Below are 22377 nucleotides of genomic sequence, written 5' to 3' on the forward strand. Positions count from 1 at the left end.
TTCGCCCTCTCTGGCTCCTGCTGCCGGGGATGCGCGCTCAGGGCTGCGGGCTCCCTGCGCTGCTGCTGCTGCTGCTGCGGCTGCTCCCGGGGCCGCTGCCCGGCCGGGCTGGCCCCGGGGCGTTGTCCGAGCTGCGGGTCCGGGTGCGGCTGCCCGATGGGCAGGTGACGGAGGAGAGTCTGCAGGCGGACAGCGGCGCCGACTGCATCAGCCTGGAGCTGCGCAAAGGGGACGGGACCCTCATCACCCTCACCGCCGACTTCCGACAGGTACGGGGGGCTCGGACCCCACAGAGGGGGGCAGGACCCGGGATGGGGAGCGGGGGGCTCGGACCCCCACAGAGGGGGACAGGACCCGGGATGGGTGGGGCAGGGGGCTCGGACCCCACAGAGGGGGACAGGACTAGGGATGGGTGGGGCAGGGGGCTCGGACCCCACAGAGGGGGGCAGGACCCGGAATGGAGGAGCGGGGGGCTCGGACCCCACAGAGGGTGGCAGGACCCAGCATGGGGGGGTTGGACCCCCACAGAGGGGGGCAGGACCCGGAATGGAGGGGCGGGGGGCTCGGACCCCACAGAGGGTGGCAGGACCCAGCATGGGAGAGTGGGGGGCTCGGACCCCCACAGAGGGTGGCAGGACCAAGCATGGGGGGGTTGGACCCCCACAGAGGGTGGCAGGCCCCAGCATGGGGGAGTGGGGGGCTTGGACCCCCACAGAGAGTGGCAGGACCCCGGGGGGATGGACCATACAGAGGGGGACAGGACCTGGGATGGAGGGGCTCAGCCTCTCCCTGCTCCCAGAAAATGATGGATCAGGAGGCTGGAGTGGGTCTTAAACTCCCCAGGGTCCAGGGTGTGTCCCAATGGGGAGGGATTTGGTGACCTCTGAGCTTTCTCCCACCCACCACCGGGAATCCTCCCTGGCTGGGGAATCTGAGCTGAGCCCCACATGGGGCTGGGCCACCTTTGGAGCCCTCAGAAGCTGTAGCAGAGGGATGGGAGTTTGTGTGTGTGTGGGGGGGGGTGCATGGACCTTTTTTCCTCTGTGGGGCTGAGGAGCTGGCCCTGCCCCCATTACCAAACCAGGGAGAGAGGAGCAGAGTTTTGTTCCCTTCCAGGGGCTTGGGGAGACAGCCCCCTGCTGAGGCTGCATTCCCTCCTTTCCACTAGCCCAGCAGGGAACATCGCTGCTGGCAGACTGTCCTCTTCCCTTCTGGTACCACCACATCTGCATTACCTCTTGGGCAGGACTTCTCAAACTGGGGGTCGGGACCCCTCAGGGGGTTGCGAGGTTATTACATGAGGGGTCACGAGCTGCCAGCCTCCACCCCAAACCCCGCTTTGCCTCCAGCATTTATAATGGTGTTAAATATGTTAAAATGTTTTTCATTTATAAGGGGGGGGGGTCGCACTCAGAGGCTTGGTATGTGAAAAGGGGTCACCAGTATGAACGTTGGAGAGCTTAGGCTCTTGAGAATCTGACCCACGGACTTGACCCTTCCTCCTTCCTCAGCACCATGGAGGCCAGATCTCCTGCAGGGGACACTGCCCTCATCCCATCAGCCTGGGAAAACATGCTGCTAATGGTCCTCCCCCTTTCCCTCTTCCCCCAGCCCTGTGGATAGGAGCTATGGGATAATCCAGAGTGTATTTTGTTTATCTGGCCTCCCCGCTGGGATGGAGCAGATCAAAAGGCTACAGCCTGGGAACGCTGGACCCGACTTCTCATGGGAGACCAGTGGAGTGGGCTGAGCGGTTCTGTGTTTATAGAGACTCTCAGGCAGGAGTGGCAAGTCAGGAGTCTGCTTTAGATGGGGGAGGTGGAGTGGGGTAGTGTTTGTGTGGAAAGGCCTGCCTGCTCTGTAACAAGTTCTGTGCCAGGGTAGGTCCCACTGTGGTTCTCATTTATAAATTGCAATGCTCTTTTTAAAGGCAGATGAATGTCATCCCCCGACTTTATAGCTGGGGGAAACTGAGGCACAGAGCAGGGAAGGAACTTGACACTGAGGCAGGACAGCAGCAGGGCCAGGGATGGAACCTAGGTCAATGCCCTATCTTTCCCTGAATCTGTCCTGTTGATAGCTCAGCGTGGCAGGTGTGTTTATCTGTGATTGGGAGTGATGGAATCTCCCCCGCCTTAAGGATCTGGGGGTATTTCAGTCCATGAGATGGGATCCCTTCTATCTTTTGGAGGGTGGTGGTGGTTCTGTCTCAGTAGGATACAGCCTTCCTTATATTTTGTGCGGTAGCCTTTAAAGGTTGGGATGTCTCTGGGTAGAACAGCACTTTGGGGTGTTTCCATCCTTCTGTGGAATTGGATGAGCAATTTCTGTCTCCGCGTGGGGTGGATCATTGGGGTGTGTTGGAGGACTAGCCAGTGAGTTGGGGGCAGAGGAGTGCTCTCCAGGATTGCAGCAGCAGTGAGGGTGAGGGGACAAACTCTGACCTTCGTTGAAGGAAAGGGTGACTGCCCCCCCCCTCCATCTTGGTACTAGAGGGAGTCTATGCAGGGGAGCTGCCATTCTCTCTGAGATGATGCGTGAGAGCCCATAGCTCATTGCAGCAGAAGGGAGTGTCTGTACTAGATGGACTTCTCTGGAGTCTGTACCGAGCATGAGCGGATGCCATGGATTTTCCATTCCACTAACTGGTGCACCGGAAATGGCATTCTCTTGACTGCTTTGTGTAGTGATCAGTTGGGGTGGTTAGTGTTTTGTTTTATCCCAGCCCTTATTTCAGGACTGTTTCCTCTGGTTTCAAGTGAAAGGAAACTAAAATCTAAACTGTAATGGGTATCATGCCCAGACCTGCTGAGAGCCTTGGCTGCCCATATAGATAGCTGCATGACCTCCTAAACCTCCATGCTCAGCAATGTGTACGATTTTCTCGCACACACACCCATCCCCAATACGACATTTGGTCACAAGTCCCTTCTTAGCCTCTTTTCCAGCCTATCAAATGTTTCCAGCTCGAGAGTTGGAGGGTGTCAGCCCAGTTCCTTGGAGCACATGTCTGTATCTCAACCCACCTCCTTCCTCAGTTGTTACAAGTTAAACCACCTTCTCTGCAAGGACTAAATGGACCGGGGAATCTGAAATCACATCCTACTCTAACAATGGTCTCTCCATGTCAGGGATAAGTCAAATGGGCAGGGGATGGTGGTAGGAGGGAAGTTTGCTGCCCATGCTAAGGGGAAAGATCTTCACTCAGCCAGGCTGCCAAGCCAGCACCTTTATTCAGCACTAATAAGTTTCACTTATTTAAGTATCAGTGATGTCCTGGGTGCTGTACAACACACAGAAGTAAACAGCCCCTGCCCCAAGGAACTTATACTGTAAAAGAGACATAGAAGATGGGATGCCCTGGGAAGCTCAGAGAAGGGAGTTAAAATCCATAATCAGTCCAAATTGTGTCTCACTGCACTTTTTTTTGCCAAGGAAAATCCATGCACTTTCCAGATCCTCTAGACAGACTACGGGGGCTGTGGATACCCCCATGGGAGCTTTGGATGCCACATGGTGAAGTGCTGATGCTGCTGTTCATTCTGGCATCCCTCCCCACTCCTTCATCTCTTCTGAAGAGTTGCACGTGAGACTTGTCTGCAAATCTGAAACCTGCAAGAAAACCTCTCGCCATACTCGAAGCACTCAGCGGACAGTTCTTAATTTGACATCAGCTCAGAGCTGGAATGTAATTTTTTTTTAAATGGCTTCGCTAGAACATGGTTAAATGGGAGTGGGGGGGAACAGCCAGATGTAACGACCTGAGAAATAGATTTTACAATGCTGTGAGTAACCATGAGAGCTGCCTGCCTGCTGGGGATCCCATCCAGACCTGTTCTCCTGCTCTCTCACAGCCATTACCACATTGAACTCTGTTCTGTTCTGCTCTGGTGCCCTGCTCCATGGTGTTTCACAACTTCCCCTTGCCGGTGAGAAGCCCTTGCGTTGTTCTCCTCCGGAAATGCAGATAGGGTGTTGATCTGGGTTTCTCAGTCTAGTTTTGTGATTACAGTGCGGCCAAAATGCTGGCTTTTCACACAAATGATTTTTCCAGTTCCCTGCCTTGTGCGGGGGAAGAATCCTGCTTCCCTTCTCCCCACCCATCTGTTGATGGAAAATGGTAGATTGTGAAATCAAGAGGAAGGATGGCCACTGGTTAGGGTGCCAACCTGGGATTTGGGGGACCTGGTTCTGCCATTGACTCTGTGTGTCCCAGTTCCTCATCCAAAATGGAGATACTTCCTGATAAAGATTGCAGGGCACACGGATACCGTGCTAATGAGAAGCCATGTAAGTACTTAAGCACCATATCTAGAATAATCTCTTTAGGGATACAGTGTGAGCATGATCCCTTGGGACTTTGAAAACTAGACTGGACCTGTGCATTGTATTGGCAGGAACAAGCCTGTACTGTCCCCGGGGAAGTTATTGCACAATCTAATCTGTTGGTATCTGCTGTGATATGACGATCAACATGAAAACGATTTGTTCAGCCATCTCTTTCCCTGTGTTAATTGCGTGATGTTCACCCTGATGCAGAGGGGTTCAAGGCTTATGCAGTACTTAACTGCATTTATGCCCTGTCCTGAGGCTGGACATGAGACTTCAGTGGTGCTTGCCCACGGCCTCTGAATGCGGGGAATTTTTCTCCCATACAGGATTGAAACTGAAAGTATTTTATAAATCCAATTGACCTTTTGCAACTTCAGTTTACTTCTTACACTTCATTTATCCTGCCAAATGAAACCCATGATCTGATTCCCACCCACTGCGACTCTTTGCCGCAGTAGCACCTGGGGAAACACCCCCAGTGCTACCTTGCTGCCCACCCCCACTGAGAGGCATGTCAGGGATTGGAAGGGTAGGAGCTGCAACACTCTGTGCTCAAGCAATTCTGCGCTGTGGAGCAGTCTTTAGGCAGCAGTGAGTTAGAGAAGCCCTGGGGCTGCTCAGGGATTTACTGGCCATTGGAGCAGCACAGAATCTGGGAGATAAATACATGGAATTAAAGCAGACTTTGAGTGTGGTTAATTTCATGTTCTGGTTCTCCAAGGCGGTGGGCTCTGGTTGGTAAGGCATTAGACTGCAACGCTGGACACATGGATTCTGATCCCGGCTCTGCCACTGAGCTGTTGGGTGACCTTGAGCAAGTCACTTCTCCTCTCTGTTTCCCTTTCTGTAAAATGAGGACAATAATGTGTTACCCACCTTTATCAACTGCTTTGAGAGTGATGGGTGAAAAGTGCTGTAAATCCTAAGTGTGTATTGGTATTTATTACCAGGCACCAGTGCCTGAGATGTCTGGGTTTTTAACACTGCAGGGGAATTGCTGAAGTAACAATAAACACCTCACTTCATTGCATTTTTGAAGGAATGAAGCATTTCAGTTTCTATTTTATGGCTGGTTGTTATTTAAAAAAAAAAAAACAACCTGGCAGCATCTCTGCAAAAGTGTTTGCGTTTTCACATTGCAGCCTGGGAATGGGGTGGGTGGTTTATGGTGGAGTCAGCACAAGGATGGAGGTAATTCTTTCTCCTTATAATTACTTGTAAATTAGTGCATGGAGCTGCATGTGGAGAGGGCAGGCGATTTTACCCCTTGCGATTCCAGGAACTTCAGGTTGCCAACAGTCTGCTGCTGTTGTATTCAAGACGAGTAATTATTTGGAAAAAATAAGAAGATTCACACAAGAACCAAGACAAAAATTATGCGGTGTCAGAATGGTACCTATATTTATATGCTAGGAGTCTACAACAGGAAACTTAATGCATTCCATCAGCGATTCTTGCAGAGAACACTTGGTGTTGTCTAATGGGATAAAGTAACTCATGCTGCTGTATTACAAAGGAGATGCCAACAAACTATAGAGACAATGGTTTGAGAAAGAAGGCTGAAGTGGTTTGGGCATGTTGTACAGATGTCAGGAAAAAAACATATCCCTAGACAAGGCCTTGCCTTGATACTAGGTGGTGGAAGACGGAAAAGAGAAGAACAACAGATGACCTAAGAAAAAAAACCCATTGAGAAAGATGCTGCTGTCATGGAAGCAGACTACACTGGAGCAAAAAACGTGGCATTAGACAGATGGAAATGCTGAATTGCCTCTTGTCACAAGACACAAGAATATCGAATCTACTGTTGTCGTCTGTGCTTAAGGCCGCTTCCACATCCGGGTTCCATTGTGCCAGGTTCTGTACAAACATGGAGTAGACGACAGCCTCTGCCCCAAAAAGTTTATGCATTCAGTTTGGGAAACCTGCTCTTCCCAAATTTCCTCCGCCATGGATATCAAGAATATCCTAATTAATACTGATAAAATCGTGGAAGGGATATTAAACCTCTTGTTTCAGGGCTTAAGCTGGCCTCTGACTTTAGAGATGAGGATGAGACCTAATGTGGAGGGGCGTGCGGGGCAGTTCATCCTACATCTGCTACTGCAGGGTTGTTGCACCTGCCTCTGAAGCAGCTGGAGCTGGCCCCTGACGGGAGACTGGCCTTGGATGTTCCTTGGGTCTGATCCAGCCTGGTGATTCCTGTATTCCCCTAGGAAATTTGTCACCTGTCGCCAGGTGTTGAATTTGGGGGATATAAGGTGTTCAGACAGCTAAGGATTGGGGCAGGAGGCTGTTGCTTGCTTTGGGGTGTGCTCACTCCCTTGCTTGTGTGTGTACACTGTGACCAGCAGGCATAGGCGGGATGCTGGAACGATTTTTATAGTGAGGCTGCTGAAAGCCATTGAACAAAACCGTAGACCCTGCATATGATAGAAGCCATGCATTTGGTTTTCTATTATTACTTCAAGCCAAGGGGCACTGCCTTACCCCGAGCCTCTCTAATTCCATTTGGAGAGGGAGAAAGCGTAGCAGTGTTATAACTCCTGCTCTTGGGTTGCTAGAATCTCTGCAGTCGGAGCCTTCAGAGGCAGGATTTTCAACAGCAGAACCCAAGATGCAGAACAGTGCTGATCTGGGGTGCACTTTTCAAAGGCTTCCTAACAGTGCCCTGGGACTCCGTCAAAGAACAGATGACACCAATTCCCTGCAAGTTGCTGTGAGATAATAGGAGGCTTTTTAACTCTCTCCATAGGAGGGATGGAGCAATTTGGGAGTTGTAACCAGGCAGACTAGAAACAACGATTCAAGATCTCCACAGGTCTCCCTCTGTGACGTTAAACATTAAAGAGTTTAATGTTGCATTATTAAAATATGGATTTTTCTAGGGATTTGGTATTGGAGGGGGCAGTTCACTCGGATTCTGAGTTGGTGGTTATCCTGGGGGGTAGTGCTGCAGTCTGAAAACACTGTATTTTAATCGAGCCGATCGTTTGAACAGCAAGAATGATTCTCTTTTATCTGATACTGTATATTGGTCTGGTAAGCTGAGCACAGGACTGGAAGGCCACAACTCCTGAGTTCTAGTTCCACTTTTGCCACTGATTGACTGCCCGGCCATGGGCCCCTGATTTGTGCATTCCTCATTTTTTAGGTGTCTAGCATGAGCTGTTTAGAGCTTTAATTTTTTTTTTGAGAGAGAGGGAGAGAGGGAGAGGGAGAGGGAGAGGGAGATAGATGCTGAGCACCCACAGCTCCCATTGACTTCACTTGGAGTTCCAGCTGCTCACTACTTACCAGATCAGACCCATTATTGGGTACCAGAAATGGAGGCATCTGAAATTACCATGCTTGCAAAGGTGGCCTTAGCCTCTCAGCCACAAAGTTCCTATTTGTAAAGCATTGTTCTTATCTAGAGTACCTCACATGGATTAATGCTTGTGAAGTGTTTTTGGAACCCTAAAGCACTGTGCAAGTGCTAAGCGTTATTTATTTCAGTTTTGCAGTAACTGATCCAACTTTCCATTACAAACAAGGGACTCTGGTTGTTTTGAGTTTTACCCACACAACCCAGTTAGACTGTTTTTACTTGGAGAATGTGATAGAAGAGTAACACCCACTATCACTACACCAGCCAAATTCTGCTTTTGCATCTGTCTGTCTTAGGTCCTTACCTGGAACCTTTTACCTTGGTATCTCAGCATCTCACAACCCTTGGTATATTTATCCTCATAACTCTGCTGTGAGGCAGGGCAGTGCTGTTATCTCTATGTTACAGATGGGCAACCGAGACACAGAGAGGCTAGGTCCCTTGCCCATGGTCAAACAGGTTAGAGCAGGGGATTGAACTCAGGTGTCCCAAGTCCCTGTATAGCACCCTAATCACCTTCCTTCCTCTGTGTGGACGTACGCAGTCCCCCTTTGCGCTCAATAGGAGCCAAGCATGTGAATCACTGTCCTAAAAGCTTTCGTTTCCTGAGGACTGGTTTGCTCCACTCAACGTGGAACTGAGATAGGGTGACCAGATGTCCCCATTATATAGGGACAGTCCTGATTTTGGGGGCTTTTTCTTATATAGGCGCCTATTACACCACACACACACACACACACTCACTCACTCACTTTTCACACTTGCTGTCTGGTCTCCCTAAACTCAGCTCAGATCTAGCCATGCTTGGCCCTTAGTCCCTGTAGGGAAAGGTCTAAAAACAGCCTGAATTGCCCTCTCATCCCAGAAGATGGTCCCTGTAGGAGAGGGATGAGGCCAGGTTTGAGGAGCAAGGACATAGAAGGAGGAAAGAATAAATGGAGGACAAGTGGGCTCCTCCAAACTGGAAGTTCTCTAGTGGAGTGTTACGGGGTTCGGTCACTGCAGGAGCACCTCCTCGTGGCCAGGTGTGGCAGCTTTCCCTCTGGTGCCCCATGCTGTCCATCACTGGGGTGGTCTCTTCTGTAACTTGGCTCTCTGGCCTTGTCACCATATTAACGTCCACCCATTTTGGGGTAACAAAGCTCAACAAATAAAAATCCCCCAAAGGATTCCTAAACCTTATATCAGGTCTGCAGCCCCTGACTCTGGGCCCAGTGATCACCGCATCCCTCCAGGCTCTGAATTATCTGTATCCCCTTATGTCAGGGGGCTTTATGCCACCTTCCCAGGGGCTGGTAGAGAAACCCAGGCCCTCCCTCTCTCTAGGTTCCAGCCCAGAAATCCTGTAACCAACAGCCAAAGTCTGCACATTTCTCCCCTTCCTGCAGTTTCACTGGACTTCTTCCTACCCAGCCTTCTCAGGCTTTCTTCCCTGCAACTTCTCTGCAATTTTCTTTCAGGGCTAGGATCCCTGGGCTTATTCTCCCCCTGGGTTTCCTCCTCCCAATGTCTCTGCTCCCAGAGAGTGACTGCAGACTCCCTCCCTGGAGCCCGCTTCTGAGACAAACTTCCTTCTTTATCAGAACCAGCCGGCTCTTGCCCAGCTGGATTTCATGGTCAGCTGAGCATGGCTGTCCCGCCAGGTGCAGCCAGGTGGCATAACTGGCCTCACAGGCCCACATTAACCCATGCTTGGCCTGGTGGGCTACATGCCCCACCAAGCTGGGCCAGGGGGACCTTCTATACCTTTCTCGTTGGGTAAAAGGGCTTCCCCCCAGGGCAAGGATGTGGCTGCGGTATAGCAGTTAGGAGGAGCTCTTGGGCTGCCTGTTCTTTAGCTCCACCAAGCAGTATGAAGCCAGAATCTAAACAATGGTAGTAACTGTACTAACCGCACCTAGGTTCAGACACACGGGTCAGGGGTTGCCAGCTCCTCCTGAAAGGGTTAACGTGGAGAGTCCTTGAGAGAACGTATCTGGGGAGGTTCAGGTGTCCTGTTGGGACTTGTTCCCATGCTGGGAAGTTTTACAGAAATCCCCGGCTGGTAACCGTACTGTGCCCTCCGTTGACTTGGCCAGGAACTCACTCAGCACTGAGTCACCTCACTCCTCTGGCAGGACCGGCAGTGAGGGGGCTGGGGTTGCAGTCAGGAGGAGAAGCAATTACTATCACCACTCTCTGCACTTCTGTAACACTACAGGAATGTTTCCCAGTAACTCTTACTGGGGTATATTGGCACCCAGGGCTCTGCCGCCTTTTATCAATTGGGTCTCATTGCGGCGACTGGCATCCCTTGAGATTCTGGCAACCACTGTTTTTAGAGGACCCATCCCTGCTCAGCAAGTCATGAAGCCCAGAATCCATATGAGGCCTAGAAGCTGTTTCACCGTGGCTGCCGTGGGCAAGAAGCCGGCGTGGTCGCCATCGGTGCAACCCCACAGGTCAGCTGTGGTTTCTCTGCTAGGCTGAACACATGGTCTGTGGCGTTGCTCTGAGAAGGGAGGTCCGAGGCAGTGACCCTGGCTGGGCTTAGGACCTAGAATCTGCTCTCACTGGAGCTGGGGGTGAGCCTCCCAGCCCACGTAGGCAGACTCGCATGAGGAGAGCTCTAGCTAGAGCACAAAGACTAGCTGTGCAAACATTGCAGCTTGGGCCCACCCAACCCCTTCGGTCTGAGCTCGGGTGGCTAGCCTGAGTCTCCACTAGAGCCATGACATCCACGCTGCTATTTTTATTGCTCAAGCTTGAGTCCAGCTAGCATGAGTCTGTCTACCCACGCTGGGAGGCTCACCCTCAGCTGCAGTGTAGACAGACCCCCGGAGCATTAATCCTCTAACCACCTGTCTGCCCTGGATTCTGCCCGGGTCTCCCTGCTGGCTCACTGTGAAGACTTGGCTACCATAGCCGAGAGGCCTGAGCCCAGCGGGAGGCAGCCGCAGCTCTGAGGAAATTGGTCACCAATGCAGCACAAGGATCCTCGTTCTAGACTCTGAGACTTCCGGGGTGGGAGTTGGATGGTGGCAGGCAAGAGCATGCAGGGCCGATGTCCTGCTGTCTGTGATGCAGTGAAGCCAGGGGCGGTGGGTGGGACATGGTTTATTTAGATCCATTTCAGGCGGTCAGGCTAAAGCCTTTCCGATTCCGCTGAGCCTGGCATGTAGAGTTCACAGGGAGAACTCTGGAAGGGAAATAATGCAGGTCGGTTGAGGGGGGTGGGGCGGTGCTGTTGTCTCATGGACAGTACAATGGAAGGGGCAGTTAATCCGAGAAGACCCCTTCTGATATCCTGCCTGCATCTGCTTCCCCTCTTGTGAGATCTCCTTTCCCGCTGCTCTCCTCCTCCCAATCCCTCTCTGCCCCGTTTCCCTGCCCTGTTACCCCCCTACTTCTCTATCCCTCTTCTTCCTCCTTTCTCTGCTGCAGGATCTCCCTGGCCCACCTGTATTTTCTTTCTCTCTGCCCCCACTTTTCTATTTCTCCTCTTTGTCCCTAGCCTTTTGTCCCACTATGCGCCCCTTTAACGAAGATGCTCGCAGCAATCCAGACAAGAGGCCCTCCAGTTCCCTTGGCTCTGGCCACATGGAGACCACAGTCTATAAATCACTGAGCGCGCACAGCCGGGTAGATAAATATTTAGGTTGGCTCCGGCGGCGGGGCTGGGTCACAGGCTCTCCGGTGTGATGGGAACAAGCTCGCAGGGGAGGGAGGAGGGGAAATAGATTGAAGATGCACACAAAAAGGCCAAATAGCAATGGGAGAGGACCCGGGAGTGTGTGTCTGAGGATGATGCCGGCAAGGCAGGATGAGACAGGGTCTGAGAGAGACGGGGGCTTTGTTCGTTTGTGGCCCCCACTCTCCTGCAGCTGTACGTGGCATTCCAGCCGGTTGTCTGTCCATGTGGGGTCAAACCCGCACTGATTTACGCCCCCCCCATGCAATCCCGTTGAAACCCCTGGCATCACAGGTGGGTAGATGTAGGGCTGGATTCTGAATCCGTGTTAAAGCATAATCTCACATTTCCCTTCCTGGGCATCAGGGCTAAATTTGTCTGAGATGTAAGCAGGCTCATGCCACTGACCTCAACCCTATACCACTGGGTCGGGTGACGTGCTCGCTTCTGCCAGCCCTGAACTTGCTCCTCCATCTCACCCAGGTGCACAGATTGCCAGGTGCATTTGTGTAACGTCTCCTGCTTTGGTTTAATGACAGGGTTTGAACCTGGGACCATCGGTGTTAAAATCATGAGCTTCATCCACTTCTGCTAATGGCTTACAGCTGTTAGAAGCAGCAATAGACTCATGGACCAGCCGTTAGAGAGACAAAGACCCAGTTACTGAGGTACACGTACCTTTGGGTAGGTAGATCAAGAAGAATTCTGCAGTTCTGCGAGATCTCCATTTCAGTCTGCAAAACTCACCTTCAACCTGGAGATCTAATTTTTTTCTAATCCCTTGCCCATGGGCAGCTAAATTTTCAGATTTCATTGTCTGGCAAAAAAAAAAAAGTGGCTGGCTTGCTGTCAGCCTTGGGTCTCGTTTTTCTTGAGTAAATTAAAATGAAATATCATTCTGTTCGGGACTGTTGGGTTTTTCATTTTTATTTGCTGGAGCCTCACTCGGCCTTGCACGTTGTGGGAGATCAAAGAGGAAGAGCTCAAATCAAAACCACTTGGCCTAAATTTAGAAGACTCTACAGTGAATCTGGGCTGCACCACTGGGGCCAGGTTTAGACAAGGCCCTTCTCATTAGAGTAATTGAAAAATGGGATGAATTCCCCCCCACCCCCCCACAAACATTTTTGTGCAAATTTCATCCTTTCTTTTTTTCTGGGTTAAAATTGGAAAAGTTAGCAGTTTCCCTCTGCCCTTCTTTCTCCCCCACTCCCCTCCCCGCTTTTGTGCTGCTTCATCCATCGCCTTAGGCTTGTAATTCCAGATCTCAGGAAAGATCATCGCGCTCTGACTTTTTTATTTTGGAAAAGATGCTTTCAAATCTTGCTCTTGAAGACCCAAAAGACCACAGCAGCCTCTAGCTCTGAGTGATGCCTTTAAAACTACTGAGAGTCATTTCAGGGGTATCCCCTGTGCGTGGTGGGTTGCCAGTCAAACCCGAGGACTGGAGACAGTGATAAAAAAAAGATCAAGTTTGTGGACTAATTGGATTTTTTTTCTTTTAAATTCCCTCTATTTCCTGCTTCTCTTGTTCAGTTTCCATTTAACAAATACACCCAGCAAAAATCCCTGCTCCGGCCATTGGAAGGGAGCCACATCTCAATCTGCAGCTGGTCTTTCAGCTGTCCAGATGTGCCCGGAATTCCACATCCTTTTGTTTTCTGTACGTGGGAGAGGAGACAGTGAGTAAGTTGAGGAATGTATGAACTGGCCCAGATGGTAGCACCAACAGGACATTGCTCAGAGCTTTGATTCCTGCTCTGGATAAAAGGAGGTCTCCTCCCAAACCTTGTGAGCCAGGTAACAGGAACACCCCAGAGCTCCTAAGGGGGAAAGGTCTTCTCAGAAGCTTGGCGTCCCTCTTCCTGGTTAGTGCGGCTTCTCCCCACACTCCCATGGAGGTTGATCTTAACCGCCGTGTTCTTCGGTGGATTCCAAAGGAAGTGAACAGTATTCCGCTCCTCTGCTAGGGAAATGCTGCCGCTGTGACATGATAATTCATTTTGTAAGTGAATTTAGCTCTGGAGAATGGTGCCAGATTAACAGCCAGGACACACAGAATTTCTGTCCATAGAACAGATACAGCAAAGAAAACAAGCTTTCCACCCCAGCCCACCCACACACTGGCCTGGTAATGTACCTCCATCTCGACCTGGGAGAGCCTCCTCTATGGATGAGAATTCAGTATCCATGATCCATTCAGTCCTTGGCCTCGCTGCTGAAGTGCCCAGCGTGGGTGTTAATTTAGTTTCCAATGTGATGGGGGTTTTTTTGTGATACAGACATCCGTCCCCTAGGGACTGGCCTGCGATCATTTCACACAGGCCACCAAACAATTGTCAGGTGGTCTCTATCAGCCTGAGCTGGATTTATGCTGCTTCTCCCATTACCAATCTCCCTGTGATGCCAAAACATGAAACAGAGCCTTTGTCATGGAGAGTATCCTGCCTCTTTCCTCCTGCTTCTCAGGAGCTGGCGTTTTTCTCTCTCCGTCCAGTACTTTCTTACCAGTGATGTTCCAAAGGAATGAGTCCCCTTTCCCTTTCCCTCCCGCCAAGGACTTGAATGCCCTCAAAGCAACGAGCCAGCTCCTCCTATGGCATAAATTGGCGTAGCTTCATAAAGTCAACGGAGCCTGTTCTGACTTACACCAGGTGTGTCTCTGGCCCAGGGAGCTTTTTCTTATAGAACAAAGTTTTTGTGAGTCCTCAGTGGAGTAGCTAAGCGCCGGTGTCCTGAGCTGAACTTTGACACACACATGACTTCTTAACCAGATGCAGGCCCTAGCTGCAGGAGTCACGGGCTGGAATTCTCTGGCCTGGGCTATGTGGGAGGTCAGATGAGATTTGTCATAATGGGTCTCTTCTAGCCTTAAAATCTATGAATTTTGTCTCTGCTCTGCCATTCGTTGGGTCCAGAGATGAGCCTCCAGTTGGCTGGCCCATATAGGGCGACCAGACAGCAAATGTGAAAAATCAGGACGGGGGTGGGGGGGTAATAGGAGCCTATATAAGAAAAAGACCCAAAAATCAGGACTGTCCCTCTAAAATCAGGACATCTGGTCACCCTAGGTCCATAGCCCCACACGCCCTGATGCTGATTGCCAAGGAGTGGGTGTGGAGGAGCCTGAGTAGCAGCAGGATAGCAGAATCCATGGTAGATAGTGTGTGGCTCTGTCATGCTGGGACGAGCGTGTCAAACGTTTTGCTTGTGCCCCGAGAGCCGAGGGGGAGGGGGATTTACCTTGTTTAACAGCTTGCTGATGAGGTGAGGACCTATGCTGCATTGAGAGCCCATGGTATTTTTAGTTGTGGATGGCTGGGAGCTGTGACCAGCTGCCCCCACAGGGCTACGATTACAGCTCAAAGATAGCAACTTGGAGGAAAAATGCACCTCTCAGTTTGTACATAGTGTGAAGAGGTGGGATGTGGTGTCAGGCTGCTCTTTGAAACCAATGGACGGCGGGGGGAGGAGGGCTAAAGGAATCTTTCAATTGATTTTCCTGACCTTTGGATCAGGCCTTTACTGCAGGGATCACATATTCCAGTGCTAATTCAATGTGCCGTCCAGCTCAGAGGGGTGAAGATTCTGGATGCCCAAAACCCACTGGGAGACTAAGTGGCAAACTCCCCACCTCTCCAGTGTTCCTCGGTAGCACAACTCTGCTTGAGGTACACTGCCATCAATCTTCCCCTGGCTGCAGCTGCCCCCAGGGAAAGCCCCAAGGATTCGTAAAGGTCCAGAGATGGACCCATGTGACCAAAAAGTCCTTCCCCCCCGCAGCCCACCCGCTCTCTGCCCCTTCCACAGGTCTGGGAAAAGATCTCTTCAGGTTTGGGGGTTGGAGGGGCTGTGGACAATGCTGCAAAGCAATCTGAGCCCTCATTGCAAAACAGTGAGGTGGTGACTCCAGAGATCAGTTGGCGGCTCCATGAATGTGTGAGCATTGCTGTCCTAGTCGGACAGAGTAGCAAACTTGTGGAGCTCTCTTTGATTTGCCCTGCCAGCTAATGAACATTTTCCTTCAGCTTGTGTTCTATGCCTGAGAGCCTGGGGCAGATACCCCAGTTTCTATCTCTGACCACTCCTGAATGGCTTAGCTGGCAAGGATGATTTGTGACCCACAGGCTTGATACCATGTAGCAAAGCCTGTTTAATTTGCATACTGTAATCCTATTGGATGAGTGTTGTAAATTCTTCGAGTTTTGTATTATGTTAAAGTGATGATATTGGAAACATCTCTCAGCCTTGACACTGGCGTTGGGTTGGCTGGCTTCTTTAGTTTTGTTTTTATAACACTTTAAGAATCCCATTCCCCTGGCTGGGACACGATTTGCATCACAGGAGTGAAATATGACTTTTTAGTTTGGTCCTTCCTAGCAATGAGATTTTCCCCACCCGCACCTTGTGCCTTTGCTCCATCCATGGAACAAATAATCTTTGATGCCCAGCAGAGCATGTAACTAATGGATGCTGCTGGAATAGCAGATTTGGAGGGTCATGGAATCTGTATAAATGTTTCCCCTTCACTGATGCGGCTGAGATGTGACCAGGTGACTCATCCCTCTCATGGGTCTCTGGTGACGTCCCAAGGGACACTGAGCCGGATGCTTTCCTGTGAGCCATTTCTACCCTAGCAACATCGATTCCACTGGACGTGCATCCAGCAGTTCTGCTTTCCAGTTTCCTCTCGATGACTCAGGACCCACCTTTCTCCACACCCACTTGCTCGCTGCTCTCCAGAGGGAACCTGTGTTGCCCCCTGCTGCTATCCATAGGTTTTCCCACAGCCCACTCCACTTGCTCTCTTCTGCGATGGGATGCAGGTGGAGGATATACTTGTCTGGTCAGTAGGAAGTGAGGGCGTCCTTTCCTAGTAGATATGGGTGGGGAATTTGGGGGTGCAGGAGTGGGATATAATCTATGGGATATTGAGGTGCAACATGAGCAGTGATGGGTGGGAAATGGGGTGTCCTCCCATGTGGTGCAGGTCTGGGGTGTACCAGTGAGGTGTCTGTTCCTGGAAGAGATGGGGAGGAATGAGGCATCCCATCCCCACAGGTGCAGGTGTGGGGTGCCCTCTATACAACAGTGGGGTATATCTAATCCCCATTGTCTCTCTTCCTTTCACTCCTTGTCTTTTCTCTCTCACACTCCCCCTTCATTTCGCTGTAGTCTCTTACTCACTTCCTTCTGGTCACACTTCACTGGCTGCTGCATGTCAGTAACAGGAAGAAGTATGAAACCTGCTGTTAAGGCCATCAATAACTCTGTCTCAATGGAGAAGGGAAGGGTGGGAGGGGAGAAGGGAATCTGTAATCGCTTGCCACCTCACTGACATTTTCTTTACAGGCACTGGAAGGAGAAGCAGCTGCTGGCATTTACCCCCACTGGGGAGCCGAGTCTTGTCTTTAACCCTCTCCTTCCCTTCCAGGCCACTGCTGCTTCTCCGCAGGGCCGGCTCCAGACCCCAGCGCGCCAAGCGCACGCTTGGGGCGGCGTCCCATGGGAGGGTGGCAGGCGGCTCCAGTGGACCTCCCACAGACGTGCCTGCGGAGGGTCCGCTGGTCCCGCGGCTCCGGTGGAGCATCCGCAGGCATGCCTGCAGGAGGTCCACCGGAGCCGCGGGACCGGCGACCGCCAGAGCGCCCCCCGCGGCGTGCCGCCCTGCTTGGGGCACTGCAAATCCTAGAGCCGCCCCTGCTTCTCCGAGTCAAAGCCGTGCTGCTGCACACAGCAGTAGGGTTGGGTACTCTTCAGAATAGCACCCCCTCCTGGAAGGAGATGGATCCACAGGGAGAGCTTCCCCTGTCTAAGGGCCAAAACACAGCATTCTGGGCCCAACCGAAACAGGAAAGAATGGGGCACTCGCTGCAAGGGCACCCCTTATGGGTGGGGGAAGCTGAGGATCATTGATTCATAGGAGAAACTGGCGATCCCTAGAGAGTCGGTGACACTCCTTGGTATGGAAAAGGCATACTATGAGATAGGTGTATGTGTAACACGCTTGACTGGGGGCTCTGTCTGCCTCTAGTGGTGGCTGGGCTATAGACAGCGGTTGATAAACCTGCTACCGCCTTGGCTGAAAGTTTTTTAACCCAGTTCAATTCCCTGCATTGCTGGGTGGGTTGTCGGTAGTGGGGGTTGAACCTGTGACCTCTGGAGCTAAAGGCATGAGCCTCTAATGCAAAAAGAGCCAGCGCTATTAGCCAGGGCTGCAACATGCTCGTCGACCTCTATCTGTGGCTCCACCACGGCTAAAGGTGGCCAGTGTCCCACTGAATGGATTGCGGGTGGTTGAATGGTTCAGGGAGGGAAGCCCATTTCTCTCTGTTCCTCCTTTGTGTAGCACCAGGGATGTTCTCACAGATGTGCAATGGAAGGAGGAAAAGGAACAGGATGGTTGGGCATGCACGTCTCTCCCACAGTGAAGCACCATTATGCCCCTTCTCCCCTGCTGGAGCTTTGAACTCCCGCTGCCAGCCCCTGAGGATTCGGGCTGGGGGACGCTGGTAAACCCTTGTGGTTTGTTTTTGTTTTTTTTGTCAGGAGGTGAAGATTTTCCGTGCTCTGATCCTGGGGGAGCTGGAGAGGGGCCAAAGCCAGTTCCAGGCACTCTGCTTTGTCACACGGCTTCACCACAACGAGATCATCCCCAGCGAGTCCATGGCAAAGCTGCGGCAGGTGAGGGGCAGCCCCACGAGATGGCCTGGTGCCTCCCCCACATGTGATCCCTGGTCTCTTGGGGCTATGTGCTTTCCTGTAGGCATAAAAGCCCATCAGGGCCCCTAACCTTTTCAGGTACTGGTCCCAATTTAGTAGCCTCAGATCACTGGCCCAGCCAACAGCCACCACTTCCCAGTGCATGCTCCAACCAGCAATGGCTTCCCTTAACCCTAGGCTAGCGCAGCCCCCATTCCATCCGTGGGGAGGAGGATAGCAACTGTGGCCAGGAGTAGCCAAGACCTCCACTTTGCCCCTCCTCTAAATAGGCAGCACCCACCGCACTCCTTACTGAGGTGTCTCTTCAATGCCATCTCATGGAAAAGAGCGCCACCTACTGAATTCCCAGCACTTCCAGCAGTCCCTGGAATTTCTCTGGGGTCTCATTCAAGTGCCGGGCAGGCTCAGCTCTGGCGTAGCTTGGAGGTCAGCTGGGAATCCCAGCACAAGACAGGCCAGCTGCATGCTTATTTCTTAGGTTTGCATAAAATACTGATGTCCCAAAAAAGCTAATTTGTGGCGGGGAGGGGAGGAAGACGCTGACCATACTTGTTACCTATAATGCAGCAGGAATTAGAGTCAATGTAACTTTCTCCTCGCCAGAAAAACCCCAAGACGGTGCGGCAGGCGGAGGAGGTGCGTGGGCTGGAACATCTCAACATGGACGTAGCAGTCAACTTCAGCAAAGGGGCCCAGCTGAGCCCCCACATTCACAACGTCTGCTCAGAGGCCAAAGAGGCTATTTACACCCGAGAAGAAGATGTTAAATTTTGGCTGGAGAAAGGTAAGAATCTCCTTCCACACTGGGCCCACTAGCGCAAAAAGTGCGACCCAGTCTGCAAGCCACTACGATCTCCCCCTCTGCATTGTTGGGGGGATAGTCTGGTTCACGTCAATCCCTTGCATGTGCAGCTGGAGTATTGGTGCACACAGTTCCTTTGCACACCGGTGGATAAGTGGGTGCACACAGATCCCTTGCACACTGCCTGGGGGAGGGCTAGTGGTTAACTTGCTACACATCTGTTTTTCACATGCTGCTCTTCTAATGAATCCAAGCTGAGCGTGTTACTTTCTGGGGCCACATCTCCCTAGTGTGAGACCCTGCTTCTCCCATGACCCCACCTAGTTCCACATCCTAGACCTGCCTGGGCACAATTACCAGATCCTGTCCCCTGGGCACGAGAAAAACATTTGGTGACTTATGCCGAGGCCATAAGCCAAGTGCAGGGAAGGCAATTAGTGCTAATTAAAGTGGTGGCTTCTGTGATGTGGACACCTGTCCAATGGGAACTGGGTTGAGTCCTCACAAACCTCGTTTCATAGAGGGGCTTACTGAACAGCCGTCTGATGCCTGTCACTTTCCGTCACTACCTATAATCTGGGCCAGATGTGAATTGGTGCCTTACAGGGGAGAAGTCCTATTGCCTATTCCCAGCCCCGCGAGCACCTAGCCTGCAGAAGGCAGCATCCTAAGCCATGCACCTGTCTCTCCCTTTCGTTCCACAGGGGTGGATGGCTCCATGTTCGAGGTCTTGCCCCAGTCGGCCGACCTGCCCGACCTGCAGCGCTGCAAGCTGTGCTTGGACCGCTGGAAGCCCTGCATCTGCAGCTACTCGCTGAGCATCGAGTGGTACCCGTGCATGCTCAAGTACTGCAAGAGCCGCGATGCCGGCGGCAAGGTCTCCTCCTACAAGTGCGGCATCCGCAGCTGCCAGAAGGGCTACAGTTTTGACTATTACGTGCCGCAGAAGCAGCTGTGCCTATGGGATGAGGAGACCTAGCAGGCCCTGGCCAGGCCTTTCCAAGCAGCATCTCTTCTGCCTCCCGCTGTGACGCTCTGGGTGGAGCTGGCTGCCTGGAGTGGGAGACGGGCCAGGGAGATGCCTTGTGCCATGAAGGATTTGTTATGCCTCTTTCCTTCCCACTCCCCTGGGCCCCCTAATGCTGCCTCACACTGTGAAAACTGGCTCAGCTTGCCATGTATTAAGAGTGCCCTGCCCTCCTCCTATGGGCATCACTCACCTATGGGCATCATCTGGGACCGGAAGGAGGCAGGGGGGAGGAGCTTTCATGGGGGGAAGGGGTTCGTTTTGATCTAGCAGGTTTGCCCAGCTCTGGGGAAGAGACGGACGAGCTGGGGTGTCGGTGCCAGGACAGAGCCTCTTCAAGGGGGGAGCCATTTTAACTGTAGCGTCTCCACCACCAAAATGTGACCCTGGTGCTTTGTCTTAAAGCCACCGGAGGGGGTGGAGCTCTGACCCCTTCCCTGCCTCTTGGACCTTCCAGCTACACCAGAGCAGCATTGGCCATCAAAGGGGGCCAGATGGTTTGTGGGGTCACTCCCAAGCAAGGGACGGTCCGAGGCCCACAAATCAGGAGCCCTGCTGTGGTTAGTCCTAGTGTCACATTGGATGTTGCCTCCTCCCCCTGGCTGGAGGAGGGAATCGTATGGCGCAGGAGTTGCCGTAAATCCCACCTCAGCCCCTAAAAATTGAAGGGCTCTGAGTAGTCTCTGGTTTGGCTTGTTTTCATGACCCATCCCTGCTGGGGATTAGGCTCCTGTGTCCCACTTGCTTCCTATTAAGAAAGACCCGTCCACACATTTCTACCCTCCCCTGCAAGACCGTGATTGTGACGGGGAGAGAAGATCCGCGGCTGGGTTTGCTCCCTCACTTTGCGGGAGGTGCTGATCTCTGGGGATGGAGAGACTCTTGGATTCTGTTCCCACCTCTGCTGCGAAACCACTGTGTGAGCTTGGGGTGAGTCACACCACGGCACTGCCTTTGTTCCCCTCGCTGTAAGAGTGGGGAGGATGATGAGACTGGCTCCTAGGTAACGTGCTTGGAGATCTTCAGGCGAAAGGCACTCCCTGCTCGCTGAGTATTTGTACTGTCTTCTGCCTTCCCTAGGGCTGGAGCATGAGGGGGAAATACTCATAGGGTTCGCACGCACTTTAGAGCAGCTGCAGTTTTTAACCCTAACCCCTCCTGCTCTGCACCCTCCACCATGTGCCTTTTTGCCTATAATCCAGGCATTTCAGACCAAAAAAAAAGCTATTTTGAGATTTTTTTTTTCTTTTTAATTTGCTCATAGAACTATTTTTGTATCAATCTCTTAATGGGAAAGGTTTTTTAAAAAAAAATATTGCCACATGAAGTAAAACCAAAAAAAAAGAAAGAAAGAAACTTGAAAAGATTCTTAAAGCAAATTATTTATCGTTTGTAAGACAGAGAAATGGATTTTTAGATGTAACTGTAGAGTCAACCATCTCCACAACTCACTCTCAGCCTCTTTCTGTTGTCTGGTTCCATTGGATTTAGGGCTGCTTCCTTATGGTGAAACTCCAGTGGTATCAGAGGTGGAATTAGAGCCTATTTCCATCAGTGCAGTCAGCAGTCCCTTCCATGATTGCTAAATCCAGGCCAGGATTCAGGGAGACCTACTGTGATGACGCTAGGCAGCTGTCTGGGTGCTAGAGAGAAACCCCAGGGTCTGCCTGGGTCCAGCAGCCTCAATAAAGAATCTTTTATATTCATTACAGCTGAGTCCTGTCTATTGTTGATGTGCCCAGTGTGGGGTGAAGGCTCTGGCTTAATAGGCTTTTCCCATCTCAAAGCACCACGATCCCAAGACTGGTGCAGGGAGAAGTTTGGGCTGCTGCTTCCCTCTGGAGGAAGGCAGGCTAAGAACAATCCTTTATCTTCTCGGAGAGGCTGCACGATAGCTCAGCTGCCTGGCATCTGAGGCCTCAGGGCAAATCACTCGCTGTGTCTGCCCCTGTCCCTTGTCTTCTGCCACAGACCATCTGAATGGCCAGCCTGTCCCTCTTCCACCTTTGGGCTTCCATTCTCTGCTTCCTGAGCTCCTGCTCTTTGTTCTACGGGGTCATGCAAGGATTGCCTCCCTCCATTCTGAAGGGAGTTTAAACCATGCCCTTGGCTGAGGCTGCCAGTTCCTCACTGACCATGGTTGGGCCAGGAAACCGACATGGCTCTGCTGTTCCAGCCCACGGGGACACCGGTGGATTTTCAAACATGCTGCAATAGAGTTAAACCCCACCAGGCCGCAGGGGCACTGGCACAGTCTCTGCAGTTATGCCCCTCCTGGGATCAGTGGGCACCATACCACTCTGCAGCGCTGAGGTTGTTTCTCTCAGGTGTCCCTAGCAGACCTATCACCAGGGGTATCTAAGCACACGTTTCCCCATGGGGGCGTTGTGGCCCCTCTGCTGCCATCTCTCCCACCATCTTGCCCCTCACTGCCCTGGAGGGTCATGCCCACC

The 22377-nt window shown here is 51.9% G+C and overlaps 1 protein-coding gene across 1 annotated transcript; it reads left to right on the forward strand.

Moving 5' to 3' along the window:
- Position 1: 1 nt before the first annotated feature.
- On the forward strand, positions 2-21633 carry OAF (out at first homolog). Its single transcript, XM_039496462.1, has 4 exons — positions 2-269; positions 17922-18056; positions 18699-18879; positions 19602-21633. The coding sequence occupies exons 1-4, from the start codon at positions 30-32 to the stop codon at positions 19874-19876; spliced, it is 831 nt and encodes a 276-aa protein (XP_039352396.1). The 5' UTR covers positions 2-29; the 3' UTR covers positions 19877-21633.
- The last annotated feature ends 744 nt before the right edge of the window (positions 21634-22377 follow it).

This window comes from Mauremys reevesii, linkage group 12, assembly GCF_016161935.1.
Source record: "Mauremys reevesii isolate NIE-2019 linkage group 12, ASM1616193v1, whole genome shotgun sequence".
Taxonomy (NCBI): Eukaryota; Metazoa; Chordata; order Testudines; family Geoemydidae; genus Mauremys; species Mauremys reevesii.